The sequence below is a fragment of the Lacerta agilis genome, chromosome 3, assembly GCF_009819535.1.
Source record: "Lacerta agilis isolate rLacAgi1 chromosome 3, rLacAgi1.pri, whole genome shotgun sequence".
NCBI classification, from domain to species: Eukaryota; Metazoa; Chordata; class Lepidosauria; order Squamata; family Lacertidae; genus Lacerta; species Lacerta agilis.
In genome coordinates, this window is record NC_046314.1 from 108,901,986 (window position 1) to 108,917,153 (window position 15,168).

The 15,168-nt window shown below is 43.9% G+C and overlaps 1 protein-coding gene across 2 annotated transcripts in view; it reads left to right on the top strand.

Moving 5' to 3' along the window:
- VRK2 (VRK serine/threonine kinase 2) overlaps window positions 1-15,168 on the top strand; it is a 70,906-nt gene that overhangs the window by 29,743 nt on the left and 25,995 nt on the right. For both annotated transcript variants that reach the window (XM_033145124.1, XM_033145126.1), the window contains exon 8: window positions 2,179-2,311. In XM_033145124.1, the coding sequence (XP_033001015.1) occupies window positions 2,179-2,311 (133 nt within the window). The remainder of the gene's footprint in view (window positions 1-2,178; window positions 2,312-15,168) is intronic.

Below are 15,168 nucleotides of genomic sequence, written 5' to 3' on the forward strand. Positions count from 1 at the left end.
CAATTGTCTCAATTGCATTTGCAGCCAGCCCTTTGCGCTTTGGTTTCTGAACGTTTCGGAACTCGGACAGTCTTCCGGAACGGATTACGTTCGAGAACCGAGGTACCACTGTACATTGTGTTTGCATCTTGGAAACATTTATGGAATATATTGGGAAAAAAATCTTGAAGGATTCCCCACCCCAACATATCCCTAGTTATTACTATTATTACCATTATATTATTATTATTATTATTATTATTATTATTATTATTATTATTTAAAATTCTATACCACCCTTCACTCAAAGATCATGCAGCAGTTTACAATATAAAAACACAAAAATACATTACCTCATAACAGACAAAAACAATACCTCCTCAAATTTAAAAGGACATCGATTCTTTAATTAGCCAAAGGCCTGGGAAGAAGAGGAATGTTTTTGCCTGGTACCTCAAGTTACGTAATGAAGGTCTCCAGGAGGTGAGCTTCCCTGTTGAGAGCGTTGCACAAATGCAGAGCCACTGCAAAATAATGCCCCTTCCCATGTTGCCACCCTCTGGACCTCACATGGAGGAGACACACAAAGAAGGACCTCCGAGGATGGTCTCAGGGTCCGGGTAGGCTCATATGGGGAGAGCCGGTCCTTGAGGTATTGCGGTCCTGAGCCGTTTAAGGCTTTTTCGGTCAAATCTAGATTTAGAATTTAGGTTAATTTATATAGAATGTTTAAGAGTAAAATTATGATATTTTTTTCCCTTTCCTTTTATAAACTGTCTATAGTGATTAACAATGAAATTCAGATGGGAAGGATCGGGGGAAGCCATGCAACAATGTTAAGGAAGTTATGACTGTATAAGAAATATTTGTGTTTTTGTTTGTCTTTTTATGTTTGTATGTTTCTCTTGTGATAAAATGAATGTTGTTGTTGTTGTTGTTCAGTCGTTCAGTCGTGTCCGACCCTTCGTGACCCCATGGACCAGAGCACACCAGGCACACCTATCCTTCACTGCCTCTCGCAGTTTGGCCAAACTCATGTTAGTAGCTTCGAGAACACTGACCAACCATCTCATCCTCTGTCGTCCCCTTCTCCTTGTGCCCTCCATCTTTCCCAACATCAGGGTCTTTTCCAGGGAGTCTTCTCTTCTCATGTGGTGGCCAAAGTATATGTGTGTGTGTGTGTGTGTGTGTGTGTGTGTATATTATGGTTTTATCGGTCAAAAGCAGCTGTTTGAATTGGGCCTGGAAACTAATTGGCAGCCAGTGCATTTGGGCCAGGATTGGTGTAATATGCTCACACTGTCTTGCCCCAGTGAGCAACATAGCAGCCAACTTCTGCACCAGCTGAAGTTTCCGAACCATCTTCAGAGGCAGCCCCACGAATAATGCATTGCAGTAATCTAACCTGGAGTTTACCAAGTCAAGCTGGCATGCTCTGTATGAAAGTTCATTAAACAAGTGCTCAGCAAGGCAGCCATTAACATAGCTGGGTTTGCTTGAGACATCGCCCCTAATGGGTTACCATGTTTTTCTTAATGCTGCCAAATCCAGACATGGCAAAACTGACAACCAGGGGACCTTCTTTTTTCAGGATTATTTGCAGTTCTTCTTTCGTGTGGCCGTTGGAAAACTTTCAAAAGCTTCTGTTCAACTACAGAGAGATGTTCTCTCCTGGAGCCTTTCCGTCCCCCTACCAGAAGGAAAAATTAGTATGTTGTAGGCTTGGTGTTTGTGAAAAACTTTCCCCTTCCGTCCTTTTTCTGTAAGCACGGCTGTTATGAACTTGTCGAAGGGCTGGCTGTTGAAAGACAGGATCTGTCGTGCCTGCGTGTGTGAGTGTGTTTAGTAAGGAGGAGACGGGGTCCCCTAAGCAGCATGGAGACAGATAAAAGACACATTGCACTTTATGATGTCTGGAGGCCCACCTGGAGAGAAGACAGCTTAGGAGCAAAACAGACAAAAATCCCTTTCTGCTCTGAAATAAGACTGGGTATGGAAGAGGCACGCAACTCAGGAGGGCGAGGGTAGCTCTTAACAGCCCCTCGATGGACATATTTTATCCTGAGATGCCATTTGGCTTAATAAAATGCAGATCTGAGAGTCTCCTCAAGCCACCGCTTTCCTCCAGCTTAATTAGAAAGGTTATACTTTTTTCCAGAGGACAAAAGCATCATTCATTTCTCTCCTCTTGTCTTCCAGGTTTATCTTGCTGATTATGGACTCGCCTACAGATATTGTCCCGATGGGAACCACAAAGAGTATCGGGAAAATCCTAAGAAGGGCCATAATGGGACCATAGAGTTTACCAGCTTGGATGCCCACAAGGGAGTAGGTAGGTTGCTCTCTCCCTTCTCTGTCCCCCCCCCACCTCCCTCGGTCTTCCTTCACCCCTTCAGAAACATTTCGGGGAGGATAAATGAGTAATTGGGCTGGTGTGGAGCATACTTGGAGAAGCAGCAGGTTTATGGGGGTTTGTGTGGTGACTTCCTGCCCCCCTATGTCAGTGTGGCAATCTGTAGTGCAGCAAGGGAGAAAGCGTGATACAGAACAGTGGATTTTGAATAATGCTGCAAGGCGAAGAGAACTACTTTTGTCCCTTTTTTTTCTTTTAAAGAAAGGAAATTACTGCCTTTAAGTAAACTTTGATGTCGTGCACTGTGAAGCTGTACAATCAGATCAGTAGTAGAGTGGAACTCTCTCACTCTTTTTTTTTTCATCACTGCTTCCAGCCTGCCTTGGGAATGGGCCAAGTAATTTGTTCACTCCGCTTCTCACAGCAGATGAATCTGTTTTGACATCCCTGCTTGCAAATTTAGACACGGGGATAGGAGAATCTCGGGCATCCCCCAGCCCTCCAGGCCTCTCCGTCTTGGCCATTGAGCCTCTCTTCAGGCCACGCCCCTCACTTTCCTTGATCGACACCATTCCTGAATAAATTTGCCTAGCTGGAGTGCGTGTCCTTAACCTCTGGTGGTGATGACTCTTGCTTGCCTGGATGCGAGAATAGAGAGGCGCCGGGATGATCATGTGTAGAAACTAGCCGACTGTATAAGGTGAAGTTTAAATTCAGGACTCCACATTCTTTTGTCTCTGGCGTTGCCCACCATTGGTATGTGCCTCTGGAAGGTTATCCAGAATGCAATGTGGCCCTTCAGCTGAAGAATTCCCCCCCCCCTCCTGCATTATCTAGATTTTGCAGTGCACCCTAAAAGAATGCAAAATAATAGTGATAATTATGCATTTTGCTATATGGGAAGGAAGAATGCCTACAAAATGTGTACAATTTACCTGTGGAATATTCGTGCATTTGTAGGGAAAATTCACACACACAAAAACGGGACTGGTCTGTAACTGAGTGCAAGCTAAATTAATTCAGCAGAGATTTAACCTTGCGGCTTCATCTCTAGCTTGTCTTATTTTTCTACTCATATCAAAACACACAAGAATCTTCCTGCCTACAGGCCACCAGTTGGCTGAAGTCAGTGATCGTTTTGGCCCTTTCTTGACTATCTTCTGCCGTGCTCTCGGCAAGACGGCTCTCCTTGTTTCTGATCAAACTTCCTAAGGCTCATCATCTTTTCTCGTCATTTTCCCAGCTATGTGAAGTGTTAACTTCTTAAAAAATTCTTGCCCGCCCCTGCTCCCTCAAGCCCCCTCCCTCCCAGTAGCCTTTCATATATCTTACTTATTTAAACTCACTTTGACGGTATTGGAAACACATTTGCAGGTAAATTACATACATAGTCCTTTTATTGGATATTGATTGCACTGCCTTGCATTCCAAGGCAGACTTAATTCAACAATTCCCTAATTAGTTAAAGTCATAACCTGTGTCTTGTATTCATTTACCATTAATTAAACCTCAGCTGTTTATTACACTGCAGTCCAAATTCAATAGCCGGCCCAAAGAGCCATAGAAAAAGAGAAAAAGGTCAATATCGAAAACATATGGCACTTGGGCGAGCCTGTCCATCCCCCCAATGGCTGCATTGCTTGCAATCGATGATGGTCAATGCAACACGACTTTCTTAGTTGCTATGTCAGCAAGACACAAAGTCAATTCTAATGTTATGCTAGTGTGGAAAAAATAAAAGTGATTATTGCCAAACTTTGACTACTGTTTAACTTGAGACTTTTTTTGGGGGGGGGAGTAGGTGCTCTTTAAGGGACGCGGGTGGCTCTGTGGTCTAAACCACAGAGCCTAGGACTTGCTCGGAAGGTCGGTGGTTCGAATCCCCGCAATGGGGTGAGCTCCCGTTGTTCGGTCTCTGCTCCTGCTAACCTAGCAGTTCGAAAGCACCCGAAAAGTGCAAATAGATAAATAGGTACTGCTCCGGCAGGAAGGTAAATGGCGTTTCTGTGTGCTGCTCTGGTTTCTCCAGAAGTGGCTTAGTCATGCTGGCCACATGACCTGGAAAAACTTCTGCGGACAAACGTCTGCTCCCTTGGCCAGTAAAGTGAGATGAGCGCCGCAACCCCAGAATCATTCGAGACTAGATTTAAGTGTCAGGGGTCCTTTACTTTTCTTTTAGGTGCTCTTTAGGAGTTCTGTCTCAAATTCCTTCCCAACGTGCCAATATGATGCCTCCTCTCTTTCTCCTACCAGTTTCAACCCCCACCCCAAAAAAACCTGCCTCTTCAATAAAGCTTTTTATTTGATTTCCCCCCACCCAAAACCCATGGGTAGCAAACATGTGCTTTCCAGATGTTACCATATTGCCTTCCATAAATGCCTTGGGGCAATGCACAGGATTCAACAAAAGCAGCTAAGAAGCAGTTGAGAACAAACACAGGAAGTAACATCGGATAAATTTTAAAACAGTGCTGCTGAGTTAACACCCCTGGCAGAGACCTGTTCACATGGCTGGAAAAGGTTGCCAGAACAGAAATGTCTTCAGTTGTTTCTGGTAAGTGTGGATAGCAGGCGACTGTTGAATAGCGACAGGAATGCCGTTCCACAGAACAGGGGCAACCACACCAAAGGCCCTGATCTTCTGTGTCTTCTGATCTTCAGGGAACCTTTAGGAGAAACTCTCCTGCTCTCATAGGTGTTGTTGGGCTCTAATTTCCATCAGCCTCCACAAGCATGGTCAGGGATGATGAAAGTTGGAGATAAGCAACATTTGGAGGGTTGGCTTACCCTTGCCTTAATATAATAAATAACAACAACAACAACAACAACAACAACAACAACAATAATAATAATAATAAATAATACAGGTCTTGTACCCCGTCCATGTGACTTGGTTCTGCACGGCTTTGAACAGAATATAAAAGAACAACAAAACATCATACATTAAAAACTTCCCAATGCAGGGCTGCCTTCAGATGTCTTCGGAAAGTTGCATAGTTACTTGTCTCCTTGACATCTGATGGGAAGGTGCTCCACAGGGCAGGTGTCACCACCGAGAAGGCCCTCTGCCTTGTTTCCTGTACCTTCACTTCTTGCAGTGAGGGAACCACCAGAAGGCCCTCGGTGCTGGATCTCAGTGTCCAGGCTGGACGATGAGGGTGGAGACGCTCCTTCAGGTATACAGGGCCAAAGCTGTTTGGGGCTTTTAAGGACTTCTTAAGTCAGTGTTGGTGCATTTGCCAATATGCATACCTTGTATCAGGGGCCAGCAAACTTTTTCAGCAGGGGACTGGTTCACTGTCCTTCAGACCTGGGGGGGGGGCGGCGACTATATTTTTTTGGGGGGAGAAAATGAACGAATTCCTATGCCCCACAAATAACCCAGAGATGCATTTTAAATAAAAGCACACATTCTACTCATTAAAAACACCAGGCAGGCCCCACAAATGACCCAGAGATGCATTTTAAATAAAAGGGCACATTCTGCTCATGTAAAAAACACGCCGATTCCTGTATCATCCGCAGGCCGGATTTAGAAGGCGATTGGGCCAGATCCGGCCCCCGGGCCTTAGTTTGCCTACCCATGCCTTGTATCCTGCTGTTAGCTTTGCCCCTGTCTTCCCTCTCTACCTCTTGTAAGCTCCATTTAGAGAAATGCGGCACAGAAGTCAGTTACAGGTAGGTAGCAGTGTTGGTCTGCTATAGTCAAAACAAAATAAAAAAATTCCTTCCAGTAGCACCTTAGAGACCAACTAAGTTTGTTATTGGTATGAGCTTTCGTGTGCATGCACACTTCTTCAGATGCATGCACACGAAAGCTCATACTAATAACAAACTTAGTTGGTCTCTAAGGTGCTACTGGAAGGATTTGTTCTTTTAAAAAAAATTGTTTCAACAGAAGTCAGATTACTGATACATGCCGGTACTGTGTACTTTAGCTGGCAGCAGCTCTCTAGATCTTTCCCAGATTTTTGGTCTGCAAACTTTGTAGCTGGTGATAACCGGGCATCGATCCTGCGTTCGAAACATGCCCTTGACCACTGAGCTGTTGCCCATTCTCCAAGGTTCCTCCTTCAAGCCTCATATACATTGATGGCTCTGTATAAACAATAATGTCCGTACTTGAGAAAAAGGGAGAGGCCTTTTCTTTCTCTCTCTTTCCTCCCACCCCACCTTCTGCCCACCAGAAGAGGGAACGTGCGCGTCGGCAAACATTTGTGGTCGTTAATAGCTGCTGAACTGTTATCTTAAACTAATACTTTCTAACGAGTTTTACTTGGCACAAACAGCTATACGTTATTGCTTTTTCTATTAAAAGGACCATTGACCATGTAATGTAGAGGGCCTTGATAATTTGCCAGCACTGTTAAGACCTGCAGTCATTTAACGCTGGTCATTAGGAAAAATGAAATGGGACTCTTGCGCCTCTCTGGTGCAGAGACAATTGCACTGTTTGACCTGCTGGAAGCATTTCAGGAGGAAAGAGGCCATAATGGGCAAGCATTCTTTCTGGCCCCTGCAACGGGATGAGGAGGGTGGAAATCTGTTAAGTCCACTGATGCCGTGAGCCGTGCGGCGACAGGCGGGCATGGCCTGTTCCGTAAAAGGCACCTGCTTTAGTCTATGAAAGGAATTATCGGGTGAAAAACGGCTCCTGAATGGGTGGCGTTTGAGCACTTGCTGTTTCCCTGGTTCAAGGGAATACTTACTCTGCAGACGCTCAAATAGCTGAATTATGGGATGAGTTGTACTTTGCTCAGCCTGAATGCATTTGTGTAATGTGCTTCACCCCTATGGGTTATGGGCTTCTTCTTCTTCTTCTTTTGCATATGTGGGGGTAATTCTTTTTGGCCAAGGGGAAGTGAGTTGATGAAGAGAGCAGACATTTCTGTGCTCATGAGGACTTGATCCAATGGATGGATTAATAATATATTCAAACTTTCTGAAAGTAAGAGCTGTTCAACAGTTGAATGGACTCTCTTGGTGGTCTCTCCCTTCATTGGAGTTTTTTTAAAGCAGAGATTGGGTGGTCAACAATCATGGATGCTTCAGTTGAGGTTCCTACATTGCAGAGGGTCGGGCTGGATGACCCTCAGGGTCCCCCCCAAATGTACAATTCTAGGAGGCCTAGAAAAAAGGAGCGTGCATCAATCACAAAGTCCAGTTTAGACCCCAGTTTGGCATTTTGGAAAACTGCACGTCTTAGTCCAAGGTGCTTTGTAAGTGGCCCAGTTTGTCTCGAAATGCATTCCAAGTCCATTCACGATGATGCTAGACTGTAATAGCAAGGAACACCAAAAGGGGTTCTAAGACGTAACCGTTCTTGGGTGCAGTGCCGTATCTCTGAACACGCACATGGGCTTCTCTGCCTCTGCCCCCCTTGCCTGCATTGCATCCCTTGCTGCTCCTAAACCTGTGCAGAGTGTGTGGGGTGGGGTGGGGTGGGGGGGTCGGCAGCTCAGTAGTAGATCATGTGATTTGCATCGGAAAGGACCCAGATTTAATCCCTGGGATCTCCAGGGAAGTCCCCTGTCTGAGGCCCTGGAAAACTGCTGTCAGTCAACACAGGTTAGCTAGGAGGATCCACGGACTGGCCCTGCCTCAGACTGCTTCTCTGCATTGCTAAAAATCCCCCCACTCTGCATGCAGAACTGGGGTTGTTTGTGTCTCGGCAATAAACAGAATCACAGCCCACCTTGCGGCAGAAGTGATAAAATAGCTGTAAAGCCATAAAAATGCTATATGAGCGATAAACATTCGGCATTGGGGGCTCTTATTTCCTCCAAATTCAATTCTTTGTGCTTGAAACCAATGGTCTAAGCAACCGTACGATTGGCTTGGGTCTCTCTCCCCCCCCCCCATTTTAATCCCAGAATCTGCCCAGCTCTTATGGAGCATTCATTTTCTTCCCCGAAAGCACACGTTGTGCAAATAGTGTTGCCTCCCTTGCTTGTTCCTTGATAATTAAAGAGAATTATACCTGCGTCAAGCATACCTCTTAAAAATTTGTTACATTGTTAGTAGTGTTAAAAAGTAATATTTGGATCAATGTGGCCATATGGATTTTTGCAGATTTTCTACTCACTGAGGCATGCAGTCAATACCTAATTTCTCTGGAGATATACTGCGCTTAACATATCGAGCTTCTTTTAAATACTCTGGGCCCTGCATGCGGAGTGCATGAGACTGGTTTTAATTTGCCATCATTGATGAACGTAAGAGGAATATGAACTGTCTGAATTAAATTTGTTCCAGTGTGTTTATTTGTAAGGGAGTGGCTGGCTTGGCTGGCTGGGGGTGTCGGAAGAGTTCAGGTGCTGTCTCCTGTCCAATTGCTTTTAACAAGTAAATTACACAGCTGATGCTAAGAGATTTGTTCCTTTCCTAAGAGAGGTGGGAATCTTCATCTCAATATGCTTTTTTATTAATTCGACAAAGTGATGCTGAAGAACTTCTGCACAAGCGTTTTGCAGTGATACGGGGCATTCTCAGGCACGAGGTTTTAAATATGCAGAGAGGCCGTTTTGCGAGAGATGCGTTGCTGGACCTGAAGCCACATTCGCAGCATAAATTTAAAGCGCTGTGATACCACTTTAAACAGTTGTGGCTTCGCCCAAAGCATCCTGGGAACTGCAGTTTGTTGAGACTTCTGAGCACTGTTAAGAGCAGGCACAGGCAAACTTGGCCCTCCAGGTGTTTTGGGAATAAAATAATAATAATAATAATAATAATAATAATAATAATAATAATAATAATAATAATAATAAATTTTATTTATACCCCGCCCTTCCCCGCCAAACTGGGCTCAGGGCGGCTAACACCAATAAAATCACAACAAAAACATAAAACAGTTCATTAAAATACAGATTAAAATACAATTTAAAATTAAATCTAAACTGCAGCCTCATTTTTAAGTAGCCCACCAATCACACCAAAAGAACGAAACATCAGGGTTAAACTGAAACCAACCCAAAGGCTAGGTGGAACAGCTCTGTCTTGCAGGCCCTGCGGAAAGATGCTAAATCCCGCAGGGCCCTGGTCTCTTGTGCCAGACTGTTCCACCAAGTCGGGGCCAGTACTGAGAAGGCCCTGGCCCTAGTTGAAGCCAACCTAGCATCCTTGTGGCTCGGGACCTCCAACAAATTATTGTTTGAGGACCTTAAGGTCCTACCTGGGACATACCAGGAGAGGCGGTCCCTTAGGTATGAGGGTCCTAAGCCGCATAGGGCTTTAAAGGTCAAAACCAGCACCTTAAACCTGACCCTGTACTCCACCGGGAGCCAGTGCAGCTCCCATCATCCCTAGCTAACAGAACCAGTGGTCAAGGATGATAGGAGTTGTAGTCCCAAAACATCTGGAGGGCTGAGTTTGCCTAGGCCTGGTCAAGAGACTCCTATTCCCCTCTCAGAGCTACAGTTCCCAGAATCCCCCAGGAAAAGGGATGGACCGGGAAACCAGCCTGGGAGTTGTAGTTCCGTGTAGGTATCCCCTAACAACTCTCGGCACCCTTAACAAACTGTAATGTCCAGGATCCCTTCACAGTGGTTTAAAGTGGCAGGATGATTCGCCGAGCTTGAGACTCATCTGATAGCAACGAGAAATGGAGCTTTTAAGTGGTCATTGGGCCGATGAAAGATTCAGCAGGCGCATTCCATTTCATCTTGTAAAATGCATGCTGAAAACTTTTCAATTCCGTCTTTTAACACAGGCAATGAAGAGCACATCTTTCCACAACAGTTAACTGCCGTCTGTTTTTAGCTTTTTTATATGGCCTTGATTGTCTGGTTTCAACGTACTGTCGTCGTAAACCGCTTTGATGTTTTAAAATGAAAAGCACTCTAGAAATATCTTTACGAATAAGATTACAGGGTTCAGATTCTCCTTTGGCTGCAAAGTTTGCGGCAGCGTAATAATCCCCGTTAAGTGACCCGAGATTTATTAACGAGGAATTGATTTCGATGCCACTTTTCTTCTGCTGAGGAGACACAAAGCGGCTTACAAGACCATGTAAAAAGCAAAGCAATGTAAAAGAGCAGCAGGAAAAGCACCCAAATGGCTGGGTTTTTTTGGGGGGGGGGGTTAAACCCAATGCAGCAAATTTGCCATTTGTCATGGATGCTTTAGTTGAGATTCCTGCATTGCGGGGGGGGGGGAGTGGACTAGATGTCTCTCGGGGTCCCTTCCAGCTCTACCAACTCTACTTCTTCTTCTTTGGCCATCACTTGTAGCCGAGTAAGATTGTCTTCCATAAACACGGTCTTAACAGTGTGTCCATAAGTGATTGTGAAGGCCAATTCTGGATCTGCACGTCCTTCCACAGTGGGGACATAGGTTTCCGGCCGGGAGTTGATCACGGTGAGGGTTTGCCAAGCATGCCTTCCTCTTAGGACGTTTCTCCTTTTCGTCCTGAGTTCAAGCGTCTTCAAAGCCCATGACTCCTTTGGTAAAGGCTGTTCTCCAATTGGAGCTCTCACAGACAAGTGTTTCCCAATTGTTGGTGTTTATACTATATTTTTTAAAGATTTGCTTTGAGAGAGTTTTTGAACCTCTTTTGTTGACCACTGACATTACGCTTTCCATTTTTAAGTTCGGAATAGAGTAGTTGCTTCGGAAGACGATAATCAGGCATCCGCACAACATGACCAGTCCAACGAAGTTGACGTTGAAGAACATCAACTTCTACCTTCAACTTCTACCATTCTGTGGTTCTGTGAAATGGACGAGACACAATGGTTTACTAGCTTGGGACATTATTATTATTATTATTATTATTATTATTATTATTATTATTATTAATTTTATTTAATGACATTTGAAATCTAGCGTGGTGCTGCAGTCTCACACACCCTTAATGATGGCTAGATCCCACACTGTACCAATGATGTTTAAATGACAGAATCACAATGGGGTGGATCTCTTAGAAAGTTGCCCCATTGACCTGGCACTGTGGCCCGTTCTGCCAGAACCGCCACTTAGTCTTCCTACCTATTGGGTCTGCCACTTCTTGGAATCGGCTCACGTTACCTTTCTGTTCTTATTGGCAGAGCATCTGCTTTGCACGCTGATGGTCCCAAGTTCGATCCCCGGCATCTCCAAGTAGGTCAGGGAGAGATTACCTGCTTAAAATGTGGAAAACCACTGCTGGTCAGAAAACGCTGAGCTAGATGGGCCAGTGATCTGACCTGGTATAAGGCAGCTAGCTCCCTGTGTAGCGGGTATGGAAATGCATTTGCTTGGAAGTGAATAACCACTGCCATTTGCCTTAAGGACCACCTTTCCCTCACCTGAACTGGCTTGATTGTAGAGATCCTCCAGTTCCCCTTGCCTTCAGCAGTAAGGAAGGTGAGCAGTTCTGGGAGGTCACCCTAACTCCAGAACTCTCTCTGGGAAGGTTTGATGTGCTTTCCGTACCAGACAAAGCAGCTTTTTAGTATTTTATTTCCCCGGGCCTTTTTAATTTCTGTGTTCACAAAGTGTTTTCATCCTGGCTGAGACATACGCTCTGTTGTTAAACTAGCATATCTTTACGTAGGTTTTTTTTTCCCTGTGGATTTTCCGTCTCTTGTGTTTTTAAAATGGCTAGCCACTTTGAGAAGTTTGGGCTGGGCGATATCTGGTTGCCAACTTTGTGATACGCCACCAGCTAAACATTGCGATATACTGATATATCACAGTGTCTGAAGTATGGATGGCACTATGTAGAGGCTGGCTTCACAGTTTTCCCCACATAGTGATTTTTGCCATAGGACATACACACACATCACGATTTGCAATATATTGCTAGGTCAAAAACTAGGAAACTGATGTCACGATACGGACATGAGACCCGTTTTGAATGATACATCCCTAGTTTTGAAGAGTTGGGATTCGATATCCCACTTTTCACTACCCGAAGGAGTCTCAAAGCGGCTAACATTCTCCTTTCCCTTCCTCCCCCACAACAAACACTCTGTGAGGTGAGTGGGGCTGAGAGACTTCAGAGAAGTGTGACTAGCCCAAGGTCACCCAGCAGCTGCATGTGGAGGAGCGGGGAATCGAACCCACTTCACCAGATTATGAGTCTACCGCTCTTAACCACTACACCACACTGGCCAGATAAAGGAGGAGGATAGAATTATTTTGGCCATTGTGAGAACCACCATCCCTATTTACCCACCTTTCCTTTCTGTCCTTGCAAAGTCAATACAGCATACATAGAAAACGTTGCTAGATGTGCCACAATCTTAGACTGGAACTATTAGGCCTCATTCTGGCTTGGCAAAATGTAATCTTGCTTTTAACAGTGTAGGTGAAACCCGTTGAGACTAAAAGTCCTTTTGGGAATTATAGGGACAGAACTGCCCAAACTGTATAGAAATTTATTCATGTATGCTGCTACAGCGGCAGGAATGTTACTTGCTCAAAAATGGAAAGAAGAAGGAAGTCCCAGGAAAAGAAGAATAGATATAAGAACTTATGGAATGTGCAGAAATGGCGAAAAATAAGAAATCAAGATAACCAATTTTTTTATATAAAAGGATGGAAATGGTTTATTGAATATTTACAAATGAACCGTAAACAGATAAGAGCACTGGCAGGATTATTGTAATAACCTGCAGTTTTATAAGAGTAAGTATTTAAAGTAGATGAATAAATGAGCGAATTAAGTTAATTTGGATATACAGGAAATATGAAGAATAAATTTAAGGAACCGCAGAAAGAGGGGGAAGGAAGTCAAGGTTTTTTTTAATGTAAAGAAATGATTGTAAAATTATTGAAATGTATAAGGTTGAAAATCATAAAAAAGAGACTAAAAGTAGAAAACATAAGAATGCATTCTGAATGACCAGTCCCCGTCAGAAACCATGTGGCTGGGTTTTGGACTAAGATTACTGATCATTTGTTAAATAAAGGGCATTGGATCAGTTTTTGAGGAACTCCAGGAATATCTTCTGCAGTTTGAAAACATTGGAGTACATATTTGTTGTCTTTTTAGCTAATATTTAACCAAACCCCCCCCCCCCAATGTCTTTCCCAACTCCTCTCCCCTTTCCTATGTATTCTTCCTTCAGAAATAAACCCAGAGTGGTTTTGAGCAACCTAAAGGAATCTCGGGGAGGAAATCACATGAGGTCTTGAGTTCAATTCTTGGCATCTGGGGTTAAATCGCCTAGGGGCAGGTACTGGAAAGACCCCAGCTGAGAGCATTGCAGAGTTTCTGCCAGTTATTGGAGACAGTAGTAGGTTAAATGGATCAAATATTGTAGTTGTTGTTGTTTTAAATCCACCTGCCCCAATCCCTGTCCTAAGGCAGAGTCACGTATCCATGAAACGAGAACAATGGGGGTACTCCATGCTTTGACGGTTGTGGGTTAAATCAAAATAAAATGAGTGCTATTTCTATTAATTATGCAAATGAAGCATGTTTGCCCTTCGAGGCTTGCAGAAGAATAATTACTCAGGATAAGGAAATACACGCAAATGCGTGGCACTGAAGAAACGCCATCATATCATCTGCCCACCTAAAAACAAACAAACCCAGATCTGTTTTCTGAAATATCACCAGGATATCAGCACACATTGAAACCTTTTATTTTTGTTTCACAGCTTTTGGTGCTGGAAGCCTTAAAGCTGAGATTTTCAAGATGCCGATCCTTTATTATTATTTTTACCGAGAGGTTTAAAACAAAACAAAACAGAACAGGACGTGACACATAGTAGCATCCAATTTAAATCCACGTTGCACCCCTTTTAAAATGAGTGGTCAAAGTTAACCGGAGCGCAGTGATTAATAAAATGCAGATTGTAATGAAAACTTCTGAAAGTTTCCCCTTGAAAACTGAGGATGCTGGGACCATGCACATTTCCTGGGGTGGGGGGGGGAGGAATGTCACAACTGCAAGGCCCCCATTGGAAAGGATGTGACCACATCCCCCTTTCCCATGACCAGATTCTGCATTTGCAGGGAGGTCATCAAAGCACATGTGTTGTCTCTCCCTAAAGCTCTCCTCCTTCCTAGGAAACCATTACACTACTAAACCTTGGTGTCTTCAGTTCCCACAGCCATTGCCATCCCCCCCCCCCCAATACCTCTCAGCGCAGCTCTTGTTTCATTCTTCTAGAAATTATACATTGCAGACATGATTTGGCCACGGCTGTCAACCAAAGAAAACTCTGCCCAGTAGTGACACTTCTGTAAGGCTTGCTATTCTCCTCTTAAGCTTGATCTGATTTTGCTTATGCATCGGCTATGAAATGTGCCAATTTATGGACATTTACTTAGCGCATGCCATCTCCTGTTCCTGGACTGCTTCCACCCCACACAAATTTATTTTGCTTGGCTTAGAACGGTCACCGAAGAATTACTCTGTTAACGAGCAAAACAATTTTCAAATGCCTACTTTTTTCCCCGTAGTTCTGGTTTGTCCACAGAGAAATTGAACTTAATCTGATTCTAAATGAGGGTTGGGTTTCTCGTCGGGGAAAAATATAGGCCTGTAAAAGTGACGGATTATAGAGAGGAAGTGTTGGATTTTCTAGACATGAAATTATCAGAATTGTCACTTTGTTTATGACATCTTAAAAATGAAGCAACGCGATCCTCAACGAAATTTATCCCTTTTGAAATTGACAGGGAACCCCTCAGTAACGCTGTCTCTGGGTTTTTAACCAACCTTTCCCACCCAGTAACAGCATAATAATTTGCCAATATTTCTTTTAAAACATGATTTGAGGCAAAATGCAGGGCAAGAGAAATACGTGCACCTTTGTATAAAAATTGCATGGATTTTTATGTGGGGGTACAGATCAGTGCATTACGGAGTGATTTGCTTGGAAATTGTAACTTTTTTGTTATT